At 46.3% G+C, this 15,091-nt stretch overlaps 1 protein-coding gene across 1 annotated transcript in view; it reads left to right on the top strand.

The window, feature by feature from the left end:
- pax3a (paired box 3a) overlaps positions 1–14,539 on the top strand; it is a gene marked incomplete at its 5' end in the record, with an annotated part of 23,428 nt that extends 8,889 nt beyond the window's left edge. The window contains 5 exons of the mRNA XM_079488972.1: positions 4,733–4,932; positions 6,573–6,738; positions 7,014–7,231; positions 12,522–12,785; positions 14,437–14,539. Coding sequence (XP_079345098.1) covers positions 4,733–4,932; positions 6,573–6,738; positions 7,014–7,231; positions 12,522–12,785; positions 14,437–14,454 — 866 coding nt within the window. The 3' untranslated portion in view covers positions 14,455–14,539. The remainder of the gene's footprint in view (positions 1–4,732; positions 4,933–6,572; positions 6,739–7,013; positions 7,232–12,521; positions 12,786–14,436) is intronic.
- Positions 14,540–15,091: the final 552 nt, after the last annotated feature.

The raw sequence follows: 15,091 nt of genomic DNA, 5'->3' as shown, positions 1-15,091 counted from the left end.
GTGTGTGTGTGTGTGTGTGTGTGTGTGTGTGTGTGTGTGTGTGTGTGTGTGTGTGTGTGTGTGTACTGTGTACACACTCTTCTGTGTATTTAGGTTTATGTAATGGGCCTCTGATGTGTGAAAGGAACCTGTTGACATGACCTGTTGAATACGGAACGCTATCTGAACATGCTATCACCTCCGCCTGCCGCCTTTTATTGGTTTGTTAACCCACAAACCTTACTTTGTTTGAAAAGTCTGTTTCGTGGATCATTTCGCGACAGCCCCCTTAATCTATCTTTTAAGATTCTTGTCGGAGAGCCTCTGCCAAACTGTGAGCGGCCGTGGAGTATTTTCAGCTCCCTGGTGCTTGAGCTGCAGCGTAAAATTTGATTTGGGTGTTTAAGTTAAGGAGGTCGAGGCCTCCCTTTGTGTGTTTAGTATCCTCTTCGCCCGTTGTAGATGGGGAATGTGTGGGAACTGGGAACAGCCCGCTTCGGCTCTCAGCTCCTGCGCTTTGGCGTGCCTCAACCCCGAAAAACCTCAATGCGCCCATATCGTTGGAACCTAGTCTGAGAATGTCAAACGCGAAGAAGATGCGGTTGCATCGTGGGGGGTAGGGGAGGGGGTGTCCTGTGAGCAAAGTGGAGAAAGAGACGTGATTGAAGGAAATGAAAATGACAGGCCCTGCTTTTAGCAATGACCTTGGTGCATACAGAGCACTCTCATCCATTCTGCTATGACAAAAAAGTGTGTGTGTGTGTGTGTGTGTGTGTGTGTGTGTGTGTGTGTGTGTGTGTGTGTGTGTGTGTGTGTGTGTGTGTGTGTGTGTGTGTGTAATACTATATGTAACACATAGACACATAATTTTTTCTTCAATATATAATAATCAAAATTCATGAATTAATTAAGTCAAAAGTTGTTTTTTTAAAACATTGTGAACCCAGGTAATGCATGCATATTTTTTAGATATATTTTGTCAATTCTTTATGTTTTTAAAGACGTTTTTCACACTTTTAGATGATATCCGGGGTCAACATACCTAACAATGGATGCCAAAACAATGGGAACAGTTTCATTTTTGTGTATTCAAAATCAAAAGTCCATCAAAATCAAAATTTAATTATATGTCCTTTGAACGAAATGCGTGATGACATGTCGAGTCCTGCATGAATAAATGAAGCTTGATTTCATTCACCTGTTTTATTCCCATCGCTGCACGTCCGTTCAAATACAGCTGCTTCTGATTACAGAACTACTCTTTTAATCTCATTCAACATGACATCCAGACAGTGTATTACTCATTTTAAACTTAATCAGGACGCTAAAATATATCTGAAAACATTATAGGTTAGACATAAGCCACGAGCTTTGCTGCCGTCTCTCAGTGAAATGTCAACAAACAAACAAATTCAACGCACATGTCGTGCACGCGCATGCAGCTGAGCAACGTCCCATACCCTGGAGGGATGCAACGTTATGATTGGTTCAAAAACACACAGCTTTCCATTTCAGAGTGAAACTTCAAATAAAAATGCCCGTATTTTTCATTTCACTATAGGTCTTTAAATATATACAGTACATCAACAAAATATATTCCTCAGCTGAAGGGTGGCTGATGCTCGTTGGCTGGGTCACCCGGCACCCGTTCCCCAGCATCATCTTGTCCAGGTGCCTCCAACCTCCCCCAACCCCCACGCCTCCGAGGGAAGGAAGGGAGGGGTCTCTGGGGCTCTCTCTCCCCTGCTGTGCCCCTCCGCAGCCCCAGTGGCCCTTCTCCGGACCCCTTTGTGCCCACTCCCACCCACCCTTCTTTCCCCCCCACTCATCCCCTGGCCCTCCTGCCCCCATCCAACCCCTACAGCAACCCCCACTCCCCTGCTGGGCAGGTGACAGGCCCCTGAATGCGGGCCTGGCCGGCCCCTGATGGCTCCTACAGATGGAGCGTGGTAATCGGCCCAATAGAGAGCCCTGCCACAGGCCTCTCCCTTCTAGCATACAAAAGCCCTGGCCGCTACACTTCCAAAAAAAAAAAAAAAGGAAAAAAAAGAAAAGAAGAAGAAGAAAAAAGAGACAGAACGAGAGAGGGAGAAAAGAGAGAGAGAGAGAGAGAGAGAGAGAGAGAGAGTAAAAGAGAGAGCTAGAGAGGATGACAAAAGCACCACTGTCATTTGCCATTAAGGGAGAGTCCGTGATGGAGTGTTTTCTCTTGCAGTTACTAATAATAAAAACAGGGAGGGGGGGGAAAGAGAGGGAGATAGCGGGAGAAATAAAGGGAGTGAAAAAAAAGAAAGGAGCACCCCCCCCCCCCCCCTTCCCCCAACACACACACACACACTCCCCACCCTGCAGTTAACATGATACAGTGTCACTGGGGAGCTTTTCTCCACTGAGGAGGTTTATGAGTTTCATTCCCTCCCTTAGGAATCTTTGGGTAGTCGGCTCTCGTCATTTGGCTCCTTTCCTTTTGCTTTCTTCCTTTTTTCCTTGGCTCAAATGGCACCGTATGTTCCTTCACTTGTTGGTTTGTTTAGTCCTTTCTCTTGTTTATCCGTCAATTAACTCGTCTCAGCAGTTTGGCTTTCATGGTGTGTATATAATACGTTATAAATAATTCCCCTTAGGGAACAAATTGTTTGTTATGTGACATCTTCGGAATACAATTCACGCTGTGTTTCTATTAAAAAAAACGGAATATGCTGAAAATATTTCTGTTGAAAGGCATGTTTATAGAAAAGTTATCAAGTTGTGGGCCCGTGCTGTGTGGCCTTCTGCTCAAGCCTGTTGTGTGTGACACAATACATTCCAACTGGTTTCAGGCAACATCCCCTGCCCCACCATCCAAACAAACCACATCCCCCCCAAAGTCTGTTCCCCAGCACGGAACACTACTTTCCACAAGTATCTTAACATCCATCCGTCCAGCCAATCGTCCGCGAGCGCCATTGGCAGCATGGTATACTCCCCGGTCAGCAGCATGCAATAACGAGCTCTGTTCCCATGCATCAGAATCCTCAGCGGCGGCGGTACGGAGCGCAGCAGAACTCCCGGGGTCCAAATCCTCATGTAATGCCCGATCGGAATCACACTGGCAACCGGCACAAGCATTTCCTGCTTGGCACCAGAGGGGCTCGGGGCATTTGGGGTGAGGTGGAGGGGGGAGGGGGGGTGAGACCCCCGCTCCCCTGTGTATCTGACTTGGCACTTTTTTAATTAAAAAGCTTTAAATCTGGGGCAGAGGAAGAAGGAACAGTCTGCAGCTTTAAGGCGGAGGCTGCAGACTGGCCCCTCTGACGAAGACCCTTCCTGCTATTACACCTGTCTCCACTTTGAGTTACTTTCACACTCGTTCTCTTTCATTTAACCCAACGAACCCTAGTATGCCTATTCTGGGCATGTCATGATAGCCGAACATTTGGCAAAAGTAGATGTGGATTTGCTATTTTCGGCAAAGAGATTTGGTATAGGGAAAACGGAGGGGACACCCAGTCAACAATATATAGTGGTGTGTTAAGTAGTTAATAATACATAGCTCGCCATTTTTAAAATCAGCAATTTTTGGCAATTTTGGTTTTTAAATCTGACATTTTTGTCGCGGGACACGTCCGTATGGCCAAGTATAGGATAAGTTAGGCTTCATTCTCTCCCTCTCAGTATAGGTGTTTGTAGTCTGTCCGTCTGCGATGGCCTAAAAGGTGCAGTGAACCTTCCTCTGACTGCAGTGAGCTTTAAGAGGTCCCTCAGGGTTGAATAGGAGGAGGAGAGCAATAGATTCCAACTCCTTCTGTCTGTAACCATCTGGGTTTGAAACATTGTCATACACACAGAGCAGATCGACTGAAAGCCCACGGCCCAGACGTGGCAGATGCATGAGATGGAGTGTGTGTGTGTGTGTGTGTGTGTGTGTGTGTGTGTGTGTGTGTGTGTGTGTGTGTGTGTGTGTGTGTGTGTGTGTGTGTGTGTGTGTGTGTGTGTGTGTGTGTGTGTGTGTGTGTGTGTGTGTGTGTGTGCGCACGCGCAAAGCAAACGAAAGAGCATGAGAGAAAGCGTATTGCAGACATGTAATGGTGCACAATGGCAGGCTGTCACGCTAGTTTGAGGAGCCTAATCATTACTTAATAGACGGGTCACCCCCACCCCCACCACACACACACACACACACACACACACACACACACACACACACACACACACACACACACACACACACACACACACACACACACACACACAGACGCTACCTCTTAGCCTCCAAGCATTCATTGACTCCCTTCTGCTGAATTAGCTCCCAAAAGCTGTCTCGTCCACTCGTCCAGTCTCTCTGTCTGTCCGTCCTGCCCCTCAACTGAACAAACAGATTAAGGAAGCACCTGCAAAATCGGGATGGGCGCCTGCCTCTTTTGCTGTGGGGCCGTATCTCAATAACGCACAGCATGGATAAGACCAGCAGAGACACTCCGGGAACCGAGGGATAGATGCCCTGAGGGGAGGGATCTGCACCTCTCTAATCCATGTTCAAGCAGCCTATGAGGCTTTTGATCCCCTCAGGAACTGCTGGGGAGTTTAAAAAGGACAAGGAGGTCTACTGGTAGCTTGTACACAACACTATTTTATGTCCTCAAAGTATTCACCCCGGGTCATAGTCATGATAGGCCTACATGGTATACGTAAACTATGGACCTGCAGTCCGTTAATGTGATAAGAATTTTTTGGGGGGATTTAACGTAACGTTTCTTGGGTTCTGTCTCTGCAGCCAGTCATTCCGACGAGGGTTCAGACGTGGACTCGGAGCCGGGCCTTCCCCTGAAGCGGAAGCAGCGCCGCAGTCGGACCACCTTCACAACCGAACAGCTGGAGGAGCTGGAGAGGGCCTTTGAGCGCACGCACTACCCGGACATCTACACGCGAGAGGAGCTGGCTCAGCGGGCCAAGCTTACAGAGGCCAGGGTGCAGGTGAGAGACATATACACACTCACACACACATATACCGTATACACTGTATGTGATACAGATAGAGATTCTTCAAAGTATAGCGTGCACATGCTTGCTATCTAAGTAGATACTCACATACTGTATGCCCACATTGACACGCTATTCACCCAGCAGGAGGATAAGTCTCTTAATCCTCAGGGATGCGTAACATATGGGTGCTGACCATCTTGTTAGACAATTTATTATAGCCGATAAACATGTGGTCAACCCCAGCCCCCCCTCCCTCCACATGCCTTACATACAGACACGGACCCTCACTGTGCTGGTTATGTCTCCACTCACCGCACGCAGTGCACTGTCTGCCCTCAGTGCCACTCAGGAGAGGGATATAGGATCATTATCACACTGAAATGTACCATCCATCCATCCATCCATCCATCCATCCAGCCATCCATCCATTCATCCATCCATCCATTCATAATCTCTTCAGACTTTTTATTCTTTATTTTTAAATTTTGGAGAGAAAACGAGATGATGCATCTCAAGGAGCTTATCCTTAAAATGTATTTCAATATATAGTAGGGGTGCACGATTATGAAATTATGACCAATATCCGATTATTTGCAGGGTCATATCTGCCGATACCGATTATAACCGATTCCAATATTATACAGAGGACCACAATAGAAACAAGCCTAGGCCCTAGGCCTAGGGGCTTGGCACAAAGCCTGTTAAAGAGTGACTGTGTTGTGTTTTCACAATCGAATGAATACTGAATGAGATGAGTACACAAATTAAATGTAGAAAAAGTTATTATTTTTACTTACGACTTTTACATCATATTTGATTTGACTTTTGTTCTAGACTAGAGGTACTATAGACACTTTTGATGTATAGTGAACTCGTTTTTTCAGTTTTTCTTTTTTTCTTTTTGTTTCCTGGTGAAAACCAATTAAATAATCTGGATTATTTTGATGGCATTTCTATGGCCGATATGGCCAATTCCGATTATGCTACCGATTATATGGTGCATCCCTTCCCTAATATAGTATACCATGCCCAAAGCCCAGAAGTCTAACAATTGGCCAATGCGGGATTCCTCGTTGGCTTTGGTATAGATGTTTGGTTTCCCATGTGGGAGGCGCAAGTTCAAATCCAGGTGGTTACACTCACATACAGTACACTGAAGAGGGTTTCCTCTATTTCCTGTATTTGGCAGACTTCCTGTAAAAAAATCTAAAAACTAAAAAAAAGCAGAGATTCCATCAAAGCCCTTAGATGCTTCATTCAGATAATGTATTACCAGAGGTGTTAAACAGCTGTAATAGCTTCATGGTTTGATTTATGTGATGCAGCTGATCTGAGCCCTGCGAATGAATAAAAACGTCACTGTAGTTCCACTGCACTTTCCAGATGTTTAGATCACTATCTGATGAGCCCTGGGCTGAGAGAGAACCACCCACCCACCTATGTGCAGCGCACGCACGCACACATGCACTCGCATGCATGCACACGCACTCTCACTCTCAGCAAATAACAATATATCAGTATACATATTAATGTTACACTGTACAAAATACAAACAAATGCATTATGTCGAATAAGCAATTAGCTGTGACACTCACTTTTCTTTTCTCCTTTGTTTTTGTTTTGTCTTTCAGGTGTGGTTTAGCAACAGGAGAGCCCGGTGGAGGAAGCAAGCAGGTGCTAATCAGCTGATGGCGTTCAATCACCTGATTCCCGGTGGTTTCCCTCCATCAGCCATGTCGGGCCTGCAGTCCTATCAGCTGTCAGAGAGCCCCTATCCGCCCACCTCCATAGCTCAGGGTAGGCACAGCCAAACAAATTCACACTCTATGCAGATGACATGTGGAGCGTTTTAGTTACGCATGTCATTTAATTCGGTATTGTTGTTTGATATATCTCAATGTTATGCAAGTGCCCTGTTTTAATTTTAAACGTATTTATATTTGATCTTTAATTAAAGATGTAGTACTATGTCTATTCTCGTTATGTTTTTTTAACCAGCATTATCCTATCTTATCAAGAATGGCTAGTAAATAATATCTCATATCTTCCCATCTGTCTCTCTCAAACATCAGTGTCAGAAGCGTCCAACACTGTGCACAGACCGCAGCCTCTCCCTCCCACGTCGCACCAGGGTGGGCATGGCCCATCGGTGGGGGCCCAGGACGGAGGCTCGGCCTACTGCTTGTCCTCTGGACGCCACAGCTTCCCAGGGTACTCTGACGGCTATGTTCCCGCGCCAGGACACTCCAACGCAGTCAACCCCGCCATCAGCAACGGCCTCTCTCCACAGGTTAGTGTGTGCAGTATACAAACACAAGCACAAAGCCTCAAAGCCACAAACGCCATGGGCATCCCAGGTGTGACCTGGGATGTGTCCTTGCAATGAGAACCGTGTTAGGCTGGGAAACACGGTCACATTTGTCTCATTGGTGCTGATGAATTTTAAATGTGGCACATGTCACTCTTTCAAGAGACGGACGGAGAGAGCGGGAGAGAAATGGAGAGGGAGACGAGGATGGACGAGTAAGTCGAGTGATGACACAAATCAAAACTGAAAAGACAATTATGGTCGATTACACAGTCATCAGTGTCCATCAGTGGCTTCCCACCAGTGAGGTAGATGGACTAACAGGCGGAAAACGAGCTTTTAACCACCACAAAGGGTGGCTGCCCCCCATGCAATGCATGCTGGGTACGGTACCCCATGAGAAGGATTCTCAGCCTTCTGCAGAGCGTAGATAAAAAAAAAGAAAGAAACTGCCTCTGGCAACTCTGTCTCTCACACGAAAGCCCCAGGATGTGTATATATTGACATAAAAACGTATCTGGCTCATCCACTACGGTACGCAGTCAGTGTGGCACCAGTATGGTTTGGAGCGATAATTTGTCTTGCTTTGATAAGTGAGTGATTGTTAAGTACCAGCCGCTGCTGCTGCTTCTCTCCCCAAGTTTCAGCCACACACACACACACACACACACACACACACACACACACACACACACACACACACACACACACACACACACACACACACACACACACACACACACACACACACACACACACACACACACACACACACGTTGTTTGGCTGATATGTAACGTCATTGGCCCGTAGGCAAACCAGTCGCTCCACCCTCAGCATGTGTGATTGTGGCTGTTAGTTCACACACCCACAGGGTCAGTCGGTGGCTATACGTCTAATAAAGAGGTCAAAGGTGGTGTGGCCTGGTGGATGGTTTGAACATTAACCCTGGCGGACAGCTCCGCACAGAGCAGCCTTCTCGTCTTGCACTGGGACGCCGTGCCTGGAATGTTTGCTCCCTCTGTCTGGAATTGCAATCACGGAATGTTCCACTGTCTTAATTGATTGGAATGAAGTAATCTATCCCCTAGTAACACACTGTGTAATTTATGCAAATGACTCACTTTGTTGGCTAATTTGTTTTAATTTATGTATTCGTCGGAGCCACGTGAATGTATATGGCAGTGCACTCGTCTCCATTTCAGTCCAGGACAGAATTAATTTCCCTATTTTAACTTAATAAAAGAGAGGAAATGAGAATCGATTAGATTCAATGACATTGATAGCTAGTACGCGAAGACCTCTCTTCTAGCAATTAGAAAACTTTACGTTTAGCATCATTTTTTTCCATTCCAAAGCCACAGAGCTTTCTCCATGTTGTTCTAAAAATATATTCTTGAGTTACCTGCTACAAGTGAGAGATTATTAAACCACTTGATCCAACCATCATTTCTATCTCAAGAAATACTACTACTGAAATGTCGCACACGTGGAGCAAAGAAAAAAACGAAAGAAAGTAAGAAGAAGAATAAGAAGGAAAAGGTGTCTCTAAGGCTCAGTCAATTCCAGATGTGGTGAGCTCAGATTAGGGACCGAGCGGAGTCGTGATAGGAATACGGTTTACTTTAGATAGGTGATAGTTAGACAGCGAGGCCTGTCTCGTCTAGGGGCCTTTAGGCCTGCAGTGGAAGTGGCAGCAGTCCTGTCTATAGTGCACTGGACTAGTGTACTGCGGTCCCCCTGTGGTGGTGGAGTCTCTGGCGTCTGGCTGCTGATCTGGTGCATACCAGAGGAATTCGTTCTCACTGAGACAGCAAGCGGCCGAGCTTTGCACCCCCATGGGGCCTAATCCCCGGAACAACCTCGAAACAGACACACCCTCGGGAACCGCCGCTGTTTTGGTCACAGAGAGACAAAGAGAGAGAGAGAGAGAGAAAGAGAGAGAGGGCATATACATACACTCATACACACATTCACACATTCACACATATATATATATGTATATGTATGTATATATTTATCATGCTCTCTTTCATGCACGCACGCACGCACGTGCACACAATGTGGAAAAGTATATATTTTAAATTAATTTGCTATTTAACACTAATTATTATTTAAATGTAGAATGTTGAAGAATTTTGACTTTACAACCCAAATATTTTAAATGTTAAAATGTATTTGTGCAAGTTGCCCGGATCATGCACAATAATGTAAGGATAACTGTGTTGAGCCCCCCCGCCCCCAACACACACACACTCACACACACACACACACACACACACACACACACACACACACACACACACACACACACACACACACACACACACACACACACACACACACACCTGCTGTGAGATGAATTGTGCGGTTTGACCTCCATGTGTTTTCCATTTGCTTGTAGCCTCACATCACCATGTTCTTTAAATGTGTGAGGTTCAATTCCTCTGACAGACTACTGTAAATTTTGTACACTCACACACCTGATGTTGGCTCACCAAAACCGTGTGTGTGTGTGTGTGTGTGTGTGTGTGTGTGTGTGTGTGTGTGTGTGTGTGTCTGTGTGTGTGTGTGTGTGTGTGTGTGTGTGTGTGTGTGTGTGTGTGTGTGTGTGTGTGTGTGTGTGTGTGTGTGTGTGTGTGCACGTGCGTACGTGCGTGCGTTTGTAAGGAAAGTTATATAGCACATTTCAACGAGTTTACTGCATGAGAAACAAAAAAGTGCAGTTGAATGCAATATAAAAGTTATTAAGAGATAATAAGAATAAGCCAATAAATAATAAAATATGAGAATATAGTATATATATATATAATCATAATCCTCAGTAAGGCAGCGGTAAACAGAAAAGTCTTCAATTTTGATATAAAATAATTGACAGTTGTAGCAGGGAATGTGTCCGCCTCCAATTTCGCTTGTTAAACGGTGCATTATTTGAGTTGAAAGGTCGGCGCTAGGCGCAAAGACGCTGCATTAAATCTCTGAATTAGTCATGGGAGTGTTGTGGGTGTGTTTTGGGAGTGTCATGGCCATGGGTGTGTTTTGGGAGTGTCATGGCCATGGGTGTGTTTTTCATGAACTTAAAAGAATAGGATATCCCCAAAGTTCTTCGAAAACTATATTCAAGTAAAAAGAAGGGAATGCTCCCTTCATGCTTTATTTTATATAAGCAAGAACATCATTTCGCCCCTTGTAAGGGCGTCAACAGGTTGGTTATTAAATAAGCCATGAGCGAGCAGTAGCATATCGTGTTTGAGTCCCTCAAACTGTCATCTATATTGTGTTGTGAACCCACGTCCATCTTAATTCTAATAAATTGATGCAAAACAATACAAATACAGCATTGGTTGTAAACTAGCAATGATAATTGTGCTGCGCCTAGCGCCGTTTAGCACTGGGTGTAAAAGAGGGCCCTTAGTGTTGACCCTGGAGACAGAAAGCAGACCTGTCCCAGATGAATGGATAGCTCTACATGGTTAACGTAGCTGACATTCAGAAATCTATTTAGGCCCAATAACCTTTTAGTGCTTTATAAACCAACAGTAGTATTTTAAAATATATATTCTTTGACAGACAGCGAACCAGTGTAAAGAACTGGAGTGCTGATGATATGACCCACTTGATGTTTTGAACCCTGCATAGTTGGAATAATTTACAGGGTCTGTCAAGTAGGCTACAGATCCCTTGTTGACAAGTTTAGTATTTGCTTAATTGAAGGACACTACAGCGTATCCAATCACACTCATTGCACTTACTCAGTGCTTGCATTGGACGATAGACTCCCGCTGATATGGTGAAGTAAATAATGTACTGGGCCTTGGACATGCCCACACCTGCAGGGAACCTCAATACTTCAGCAGATTGATGGTGTGGAGGATGCGTGCGCACATACCATGTATGTGTATGTCTTACAGTATAATTTACTGTGAGTATGCACACATGCCTGTGTGTGTTTGTGTGCGCGTGTGTGCGTGTCTGGCCTATTTCCATCTCTAACATTATGTCACTCTTCCCTCTTGTCTTTCCAAGTTGTTTTGATAGTTTGTGAGATGTTGGTTTCTTTGCCATGTTGTTGGTTTCCTCAACGCTCTTCTCTCCTCCCTCCTTCCTCTCTCTTCTGTCCTCTTCCCTCTGTCCTGTCTCATCGCACTCTATCTTTCTCTCAACCCATTTTTCAGCTGTTTTCACGACATCGCTTCTCACGCAAACTCTTGTGCAGCTGTTCACGATGTATCACATCACCCCTGACATCAGAACATAAATGCTTAGTACTCGACGCACGCACGCACGCACGCACGCACGCACGCACGCACGCACGCACGCACGCACGCACGCACGCACGCACGCACGCACACACACACACACACACACACACACACACACACACACACACACACACACACACACACACACACACACACACACGTCCTTTGGCCCTGCAATGATATGGTTAAAACACAAACTAAAGAAAGTGTGTGTGTGTGTGTGTGTGTGTGTGTGTGTGTGTGTGTGTGTGTGTGTGTGTGTGTGTGTGTGTGTGCGTGTGCGTGTGTGTGTGAGAGAGAGAGTCAAGACGATTAATAATATAATAAATACAATTTTAATTTAATGTTTCCTTTATTCCCGTAGATTTAAGGACATTACATACTGTGAAACATTATTCGGAAATAGACTCTAGCGTACAACAAAATACAACAACCGCTAAATAGCATATACTGTTACACTTAAATGCAGTGATGAAAACTCTTCAATCTACTTTTCTCAGTTCCACAAGATGAATCTTGCAGAACCAAACCAAACTACGAAGGAGGAAACTGAACTGTGTTCCCTGTAGACAATGTCTGGTCTCCGGCCGGTCAGTGAGGAAACAGATTAAAGAGAACCACGTGTGTGGCTGAGGCCAAAGTAATGCGTTTCTGATGGTCTGAACTATAGGAGAGAACCTACACTTTAACTGACCTCAGCGTAATGGGAACGGTGGTTGACTGGTGGTCAACAATACCAGGCTGGATATCCATCGTTGGTTGCACAGCGGGACAAATTCCTCATTCACTCTTCTTGGCGGTATTGCGTTATTTAAATTATGAACCCCAAGAGACTCGCGTCCAGTCTATCATACCTCATCACCGCGCAGTGTATGTCCTCTGCACGAACATGGCGCAGCTGGAAAATCCATTCTTTCTCAGACAGTTTGGATACGCATCTGTATCTGTTCTATTCTCTTCTCTTCCATTCTATTTGTCTAATCAGTGTTCTTTTGCGTCTCCCGTCATGCAGGTGATGGGCCTGCTGAACCCAGGAGGAGTGCCCCATCAGCCCCAGGGTGACTTTGCCCTCTCCCCCTTGACTGGGGGCCTGGAGCCTAGCAGTGGCATGGCTGCCAGTTGTCACAGCTCCCAGCGCTTGGAGGCGCTGCCGGGCCTCACCAGCATGCCTGCCCTGCCCAGCTCCCAGTCTTACTGTCCGTCCGCCTACAGCTCCTCTGCGTACGCCGTGGACCACCACCCCTCCTACCAGTACGGACAGTATAGTCAGAGCAAGGTACGCCCAGAATACTCCCTCTCCTTTACCTGAAAACACTGAACCGCTGCTCCCGCAGTGACCCGTGCCAAATGCCGGGGAAATTTAGTGGATTTTGACGATGGATGGCGAGTTTGACTTCTGAATAACACTGTTATATATCTGATTAGTGGTCACGACCCTCTGCAGCCTCCTCTCTGTCTTTGGGGGTTGGTGTTTGGTTTTGATTTTCTGACTCATAGCCTGCGTTAATTGCGAAGGCAATGCTGATGAGAGGGGTTCTCAAATCACCCAGTGGGGGTGCTGAGATTACATGTAGCATGTTAGCACTAGTGGCGAAACCACTGCAGTTTACATTACTGTGACCGGAGTATCTATGTCTGAGGTCTGACCCGGAGGAATGTCACGACATTATGCCAGCCAACACACGCACGCACGCACGCACGCACGCACGCGCGCACGCACGCACGCACGCACGCACGCACGCACGCACGCACGCACGCACGCACGCACGCACGCACGCACGCACGCACACACACACACACACACACACACACACACACACACACACACACACACACACACACACTTTTCGTTCACTGCCCTTTCATGACCCTGTGTGATGAGCTTGCCCATCAAACCCTGGGCTAGCTCACCTAGCCATGTAATGACCCCTGTGTAACGAAGATACCCCACCAGAAATGAAAGGAGCCGCTTCCCCAAAGCATGTTTGACAGGAGGGAGGAGAGCGCGTGGGTCTGGGGGTGGGGTAGTGGGGGGCTAGGCCACCACATGTTGACTCGCCCATCAGTGGCGACATCTTGATGTCATTAATTTGGCCAGTCCTAAGAGGGACTCGCACACAGCCTGTGGGGTGGGGGTTAGTGATAACACACACACACACACACACACACACACACACACACACACACACACACACACACACACACACACACACACACACACACACACACACACACACACACACACACACACACACGCACACAGTGTGTAGAAACTGTGCTCTTTAACGGGGAGCGCTTATGGCCCTTGGCAGGCCAGGATTAGAACCATGTGTCCCATTGGAGGTCAGAACAGAGCCAGAGAGCTATGCAAACCCAACCCATACATAATATAAATATATTTCACATGCTTGGACAGAAATATATTTCTGTAAGATAGACATGTGTAACAAAATATATATTTATTGGCAAAATGGGTCCCAAACATGCATATTTCCGGTTACATAATATTTTGGCATACTGGAACTTATATGAAATATTATTTCATCTATTTATTTTTGTTCAGTTAGCTCTGGCATCGTTCAACGATTCCAGATTAGGTTAAATGAGTGTTTAGTACTGTTCAAATAGCCTTTCATATAGTATTTCATGAAGATGTTACTTAACAAGCAGCTGTGGTATAAGGGAATGAGATTCCACCACGCCTGCCCTCGCTCTCTCTCACGTTAACATCCTCATTGCCTTCTGTCATCAACATTCTTCTCGACTACGACAACTCATGTCACTTGATGTGTAGCCCTCACTGACACTCATCGCTGAAACACCTGTCAAGAACTTGACCTATACTGTAACGGCCAAAGGCATCCTAAAAATGAACTAATTCAAGTATTGTCCTTAAACCCATTATGTTGTCTTTCCATTCTTGTCAGGTGCCTTTCATCATATGAAGCTCCAGCGTGGTCTGAGCAGAAGATTCCTCTGGCCAACTATATATTCTTCTTCAGAGTGCACCCAACCTCCCCCACCCCACCCTATACCCCAACCGGGACCCAACGCCAGTCCCCCCCACGAACCCTGAGGAGACGGGACAGCGAGGCGGGCTGGGGGAGTGAGGTGCCCTGCATGTGGACGCAAAGAGAGCCGAGATGCAAGGGTGGTGGCGACGGTCACGGAGGGGGTTGGCTGGAATAATCAGGACCAAAGGGGGCAGCCTCTCCAGTTACCTGGCACTGGCTGTGCTCGAGCCTGGCGTCATGCTCCAAGGACCGAGCACGCCTAGTTCTCCATGCTTGGAAGAGGAACACAAAGAGGACGTCAAAGGAGGGGCTGTGGGTCGATTGGGGCTAAACAAATTCAAGATTCTGTGTTTGATTTTTTTTGTAATAAGTGGCAGGGAAGCAAGCCAGAGCAGACTTTGTAAACATTTATTCCCTCCCTGTGCTTTTGGGGCCAAGTTTGCGCATTTGAAGTTGAAGTTCCTGTGGCTGGTGGTCATCGAGGGACGCGCAGTTGTTGTGCTGCTTCCGGCCGCGGCACTATTTTGAGGAGCGCTTCATCATAATGTCTCATAGGTGAATGACAGTT

Source organism: Electrona antarctica, assembly GCF_951216825.1.
Source record: "Electrona antarctica genome assembly, chromosome: 19".
NCBI classification, from domain to species: domain Eukaryota; kingdom Metazoa; phylum Chordata; class Actinopteri; order Myctophiformes; family Myctophidae; genus Electrona; species Electrona antarctica.
This window is presented reverse-complemented; position numbering and strand designations above follow the sequence as displayed.